General features: G+C 41.0%; 1 protein-coding gene across 1 annotated transcript; it reads left to right on the forward strand.

Annotated features, from left to right (window-relative positions):
- The first annotated feature begins 910 nt into the window (after positions 1-910).
- LOC135464167 (fibrinogen-like protein 1) lies at positions 911-6,153 on the forward strand. Its single transcript, XM_064741666.1, has 4 exons — positions 911-1,103; positions 3,288-3,560; positions 4,959-5,124; positions 5,981-6,153. The coding sequence occupies exons 1-4, from the start codon at positions 916-918 to the stop codon at positions 6,104-6,106; spliced, it is 753 nt and encodes a 250-aa protein (XP_064597736.1). The 5' UTR covers positions 911-915; the 3' UTR covers positions 6,107-6,153.
- The last annotated feature ends 729 nt before the right edge of the window (positions 6,154-6,882 follow it).

A 6,882-nucleotide genomic window follows, 5' to 3' on the forward strand; every position in this document is an offset into this window, starting at 1 on the left:
CTCTCGTCGCCATATGACTGAAAAATTGTTGAGTACGACGTTTAACCCCAAACATTCATTTTCTCTGTATAGCAAGGACGAGTATTCGTACGTTAAAATAACCTGTGTCGTGTGTGTTTGAACACTCGGACAGTCATCGACGTAAAGTTATAAATCTGCATGATTTGTTTTCTATGTTTCCAGGAATGTTTATTGTTAGTAGCGCAAGCGTGATCAAGATCAGTAAGTATACAATACATAAACAGAATATGTTAATGCTTGACACAATGATCAGGATATGTCTATGCTTACAAATAATATTTTACTTGGTTTGTGTTTAACTCAATACCATATATTTCAACTCATATGACGACATTCACTAGTTTTATGCATGGGTGGAGGAAAAACTCCGGCGTTCGGGTTTTTTTTTTTTTTAAGTTACAAATCACGTTATCACTGTCAAAGTATTAAATCTTATTAAGTCAGACTTTTTTATTTTTCGGACAATAATGTTTCATAATGACGAAATAACGACGTGTATACTTGCCAGCAAAAGCTTCCATGGTACAGCTAAAAATACACGCATTTTTTTACTGGGAGCTTCACACCCTAGACCCTGGGCCCTCCCCGATTGCTTTTTTCGCACTTTTTTTGGTCTTATCTGGGTTGACAAATCTACTCTGGGCCAAATCGTGGGTACCAATGCACAAGTGTAACACTGAAGGGATGCGGAATCGATTCTGATTAGCTGGTGTGAAAGAGGCAAGTCCAGTTTATACATAAACTAAGCAGAATTTTAGGTATGGCAGATTTATTCAAGCGTGACCAAAGCTGAATCCTCTGACCGAGAAACCCCTATTTTCACAGTCAGCAATTCAGCGTCGATTCTGTGTTCCTTTAAGCCAGCATGTTGTCATCAATGCAGATCAAAGGGCAATGACTCCGACAGCACAGTACCCGCCTCTGACGGATTCCGGGTACCCTCGGGAGGACTGCTGTGATCTGATGCGATACTACGGCTTCCACGAGAGCGGCCTGTACAGGATCAGCCCGCAGTATCACTCTGATATGGTCGTGTACTGCGACATGACAACAGACGGCGGAGGCTGGACTCTGATACAAAGGTAAAATCTTAGTTTGTGTGGCATGCAGTCCTAGATACCTTCGCTCCTCTCGAAAACAACTTCATTAAATTACCTCCACACAGGAGATAATGTTGGAAATTTGTTCGTTTTTTGTCGGCGTTTGTCTGTCTGTCTGTCTGTCTGTTGGCAACTGTACGAAAAAAAGTACTGGCCTTGTGCCAAGCACTAATACATTGAACTTTATGAAGCTGACCTAAATCCAGAATTTTTTATACGATCCCATTGTCAAACGGGATTTTCTCATCACCACATCGAAACCCGTTAACTGCTTCATGGTTTGCACATGCCTGTTCTCGCCACGAAATGGCTGAAATATTGCCGACGTGACGTAAAGCCACTATTAGTGTAATTCATTCATTGTCAAAACCTCTGTCAGCAGTTTACAAAAAAAAAAAAAAATACCCCCCCCCCAAGATTTTGCACAGATCTTTATGAACTTTGTACACAGATCTTTATGAAACTTTGCAACCATTCTGGTAGATCTTGATACAGACCTGGCTCTGGATTCGGATCTGAATTCGGGTCAGGATTCGGATCCAGCAATTTTCCAAACGTTTCTTCACCATTGTTACCAATTAAGCTTACGGAAAAAATAAGCATGGATTCTGATGAAAGCAACAATCAGTTATGCTTTGGTTGTCATCCCTTGAGCAATTGAGTGTCATTTTCAACACTTTTTGTGTTGTACAAATTTCCTAGCCCACGCATAATACAATAAGGGTAAATTTACATCCTTTGACTTGTAAGGCACAAATACAAGAAGAAGTTTGTTTTTACCATGAAGAAATAGCGATATATCACTGAAAACAAATATCCAAGGCGTCCATTTCATAATTGAGCTGATGATCATGAAGCAAATGCAGGATCGTGCGATTCAAATTTAATACCCCTTGATCATGTGACGTGACTTCACGAGATCTTTTTATATTGCATCACCGTCTCAGCGATGGAAGTATGGTCGATCAGACTTTAAGATACCTCCGGGTGTTGCATATCCCGTCGACATATAAAGTGAGCGCATCTTTATTTATTTATGTATTTGTCTGAAAGGTGTTTCACGTCGTACTCAAGAATATTTCAATTATATGACGACGGACAGCATTATGGTGGGAGGAAACCGGGCAGGGCCCGGGGGAAACCCACGATCATCCGCGGGCTGTTGGCAGACCTTCTTACGTACGACCGGAGAGAAAGCCTGCATGAGCCAGACTTGAACTCACAGCGACTGCACTGGTGAGAGGCTCCTCAGTCATTGCACCGCGTTGGCACGCTAATCCCATGGCCACGGAGGCCCTCTGTGTATGTTATGTTTGACCGAGAAATCAAACAAGTCATGTATAAAGAGCATCATTAAATGGGATGAACCTCCAGTGATACGACAGGCCGATCATTTTACTTGGTCATCACACCATATATGCTCGATAATTCCAAGTTTGAACCAATGATCCAACAAAATGTCCGCTATAGCTTTTCTATCGTCATTGCTTTCTGCCTGTCTTCATCCCGGTAAAAAGATGTTTATGATTATTTTATAACATACATATGAAAACAATTCTACCTGTATCGAATATATTGGCTTGAAATTTCCAGCCACCAAAAACGTGTTGAAAAATACACTAGATGGCCACCAGTGTGGCACAGGCCAAGCAAGTCCTCGATCTAACCCGGAAGCCATGCAGAGGCACAGATGCATTTTCTTCAGAAGTTCAGAGTGTAGCTGCGGGCATTGAACCAATTTGTCCTTGAGTGGAGATTGATCATGGCCATGCCACAGTGAATGAGGCCACACTTAGGCATTTCTTCTTAAAAAGCACATAGCACGTGATATAGGGAAAAATTGTTAACTGATTGACCCATAGCCGTTTTACGCCGTGCTCAGGAACTTTTCTTTTTTGTGGTAGCGGCCAGGTTTGTTGTTTGGTTGGATGAAACAGGAGTGCACGAAGTACACCCTCAGCCTTCGCCAGTTAACGACAGACAAACCTCTTGTGTTAAAGTCGTAGCCGAAAAAGCCAGAGCTAGAACACACGATCTTGTTGTTCAAGGGCCTGGTATGCTGTGTAAAAGCCATCCATTGAAGATTTGTGCAGGTAACAGCTGCATGGTATTGTGTTCAAATGTTCTTTTTTGCTTATTCCATGTTTTCTTGGAAACAAAACTCAGGCGGTATAATGGCACTGTGGACTTCAACAGAGACTGGAATGACTACACCCACGGGTTTGGTGACGTCACAGGTGAGTTCTGGTATGGCAACTCCAAGGTCAAGATCATCGGGGACATTGATCAAATGCAGCTCCGGGTGGACATGACAGACTGGGACGGTGGCTCGGCGCATGCGCTGTACGATCATTTCGAACTCAGCAGCGCCAACGACAGTTTCCGAATACAGATTGGCGCTTACAGCGGTGATGCTGGTGACGCTTTCTTTCCAGAAGAGTGAGTATGATTCCACAGCTACGGTATTCGACATACACTATTGCTTTCTGGCGGCTCATTTTTCGAATTGTTTGTCACGCGCAAAAGCCAGTATTGCGAAGTGAGAATTGGTCTATCGGGAGAAAAAAAAGGGACAAAAAATCAAAATGTGATTACATTAACACTGGACTCAATTAAGTTATGACCTGCTTTTTGCGATAGAAACCTCTACGATATTTAAACATGCCTTTAGTAATTAATTTACTCTAAAAAAAAATTTAACAGAATATCTGTTATCTTAGTGATGCTAGAATGTTTAAGTGTATTTAATTGGTACGAGTGTAATTAATTTTTAACTCCTGCTACACTAAAAAAAAATTAATTTTACCAGAATACGTGGGAAAGTCTGCCAGCAACCTGCGGGAGGTCGTGGGTTTCGCCCGGGCTCTGTCCGGTTTCCTCCCACCATAATGCTGGCCACGGTCGTTTTAGTGAAATATTCTTGAGTACGGCGTAAAACACTAATCAAATAAATCAATAAATAAACAAATTTTACCACAAAGTCCGTTGCCTGAGTGATGCTAGGATGTATTCTGTTATTATAATATAACACTGTTTCATATTCAACATAATATCTTCTTACTCTAATAGAATCTTTATGCTGAATTAGTAGAACATGTGAGTTACATTTTACCGCGCTGTTAGTTGCGGGCTGCGTGCAAATATACATATTAAATAGAGATGACCTTTCAAACAACATCGAGTGTGTCACGCAACACACCGGCCGGTACGTGTACCTCCCCGAATAATGTCACAAATAAAAGAATTTGAGTTTGTCTTGTTGTTATATTTGCTACTTGATTTACATAAAAGTGAACATTCAGAATTTCCTTGAGTGATAAAAGTGTTATTTCGCACAGTTTATAGATATCGCTTTTGTTTTTACATATTTTATGTAAAATTTTATTTTTTTCGGTATGACGTAATAATACATGCATACTAAACTTTTACATTTCTACGTCACGCAACAATAAGAAACGACATCACAGCTTTGACCTATTCAGGTCAACTGCTTTGGCCTAAACTTGTAGTCGATTGTCCAGGGAGTAAAACAGAATCGCGGGGTGAAATATTCAGTTTTTCCGCATTCTCGGGATTTGACTCGGTATCAAACAAGGTTCAGCGGTATCGGGCTACACAATAAACTCCCTTACGACGATGTTAAACCCTTAACTTGACAGAATAATCCGTTGCAATAGCAGAATACATTGTAACATCACTCAGACAACAGACTTAACTGTTAATTTTTTTGACTGTACGCCATGACACTTCAGTGGAATAATCGGCTGAGGGTCCACGTGGGAATAAAAACTATATCAATGAACACACATACAGTTGTGTCATATGTACACATTTCAGAACTGTGTCCTGGACAGGCCTTAACAACATGATGTTTACAACCCGTGACCATGACAACGACAAGTATGTAGAGAACTGCGCCACGCGCGGCAAGGGCGGCTTCTGGTATAATGACTGCTCCCTTGCCAACCCCAACGGCGTCTACTCCAAGGATGCTACTAAAGTGGTAACATAGTAGTCTTTATAAATGTATTGCATTACTCAGTTATCCACGGATGGGTGTTGGGAGTGGAGACAGCACACAGTATATACATGCACGCATTTTTTGAGAGAGATTTTTGTTTTAATGGTAAACCAGCTATATATTAAGTTAACATGGCGTATTAATTGATTCATTTATTCAACACAATTGAAAGCATCTGAAAAAAATAGGTTATGCTTGACTCTTATTATGTGGTACACTCAAACAGACCAGTTCTTGCAGTACCAACCGACCCCAGGGGCAGTCACCCACCCCCACTCCCCCACCCAGGAATGCACTGCGGAAAACGCTTCATGGCGTAACTGTGCATCCTTAGAGCATAAACCACAATCTTGGAAATGTATCATACATTCAAGTGGGGTTAACCAATCGTATACTGTCGTGAGTAAATATGAATATCGGGGAACCGTAAAGTTTATGGTGCTGTCTCTCTAATCTAGATATGATATGATTGTTAAAAGTCGGTTTTTCATTGAGCACCTGTCATATTCTCCAAACCACGTCAGCAAAACAGCAATCTAAACTTTACAACTCCCGGGGCCTCCGTGGCTCAGTTGGTTAGCCTCTTACCAATGCGGTCGTTGTGAGTTCAAGTTCATCTCATGCTGGCTTCCCCTCCTCCCGTAAGTGAGAAGGTCTGCCAGCAAACAGCGGATCGTCGTGGATTTCCCCCGGGCTCTGCCCGGTTTCCTTCCACCATAATACTGGCTGCCGTCGTTTAAGTGCAATATATTTTTGAGTACGGCGTAAAACACCAATCAAATAAATAAATAAATTTACAACTCCCTAAATATTGTACGCCTTTTTCCATTCTTTCCAGGATTCCGCCTATTCCAACGTTTTCGGGTGGCCATGGAAGAAGAACTATTATCCCCTGAAATCCATCGAGATGAAAATACGTCAGCACTACTGCAAGGCACTACATCCTGTAGCAACGAGTGCTTAGACAATACCAATCTGCGCATGCACCGATCAAGCTGGCTACAAATGGGAGCCAACGCATTTTAAGGAGCATTTCATGAAATGTATACATCAGCATACTGTGCTGTGTATGTTATGCAATTGTGAACGGTTCCGTCAAACTATAATATATATATACTTAATTAAAGTCTTTACACTAAATGTTTTGTTAATTGTGTATTTTTGCGTATATAATGTATACTTATCCTCACTCTGTACACAATGAAAAGTCTTCCAGCAACCTGCGAGTTTCCCTCGGGCTCTCCCACCATAATGTTGGCCGCCGCCATGTAAGTGAAATATTCCTGAGCATATGGGGTAAAAACCATTCCAGTAAGTAAGTAATATTCCTGAGTATGGCGTAAACACCAATCCAGTAAGTAAGTAATATTCCTGAGTATGGAGTAAACACCAATCCAGTAAATATGTAATATTCCTGAGTATGGCGTAAACCCCAATCCAGTAAGTAAGTAATATTCCTGAGTATGGCGTAAACACCAATCCAGTAAGTAAGTAATATTCCTGAGTATGGAGTAAACACCAATCCAGTAAGTAAGTAATATTCCTGAGTATGGAGTAAACACCAATCCAGTAAATATGTAATATTCCTGAGTATGGCGTAAACCCCAATCCAGTAAGTAAGTAATATTCCTGAGTATGGAGTAAACACCAATCCAGTAAGTAAGTAATATTCCTGAGTATGGAGTAAACACCAATCCAGTAAATATGTAATATTCCTGAGTATGGAGTAAACCCCAATCC

Source organism: Liolophura sinensis, chromosome 3 (genome assembly GCF_032854445.1).
Source record: "Liolophura sinensis isolate JHLJ2023 chromosome 3, CUHK_Ljap_v2, whole genome shotgun sequence".
Lineage (NCBI taxonomy): Eukaryota > Metazoa > Mollusca > Polyplacophora > Chitonida > Chitonidae > Liolophura > Liolophura sinensis.

Bases quoted from the DNA above. Each gene is read 5' to 3' on its own strand.
- LOC135464167 (XM_064741666.1), top strand. From the start codon at position 916: ATGACTCCGACAGCACAGTACCCGCCTCTGACGGATTCCGGGTACCCT. The intron at 1,104-3,287 runs GTAAAATCTTAG...AACAAAACTCAG, and splicing joins GGCTGGACTCTGATACAAAG to GCGGTATAATGGCACTGTGG. The intron at 3,561-4,958 runs GTGAGTATGATT...TACACATTTCAG, and splicing joins GACGCTTTCTTTCCAGAAGA to AACTGTGTCCTGGACAGGCC.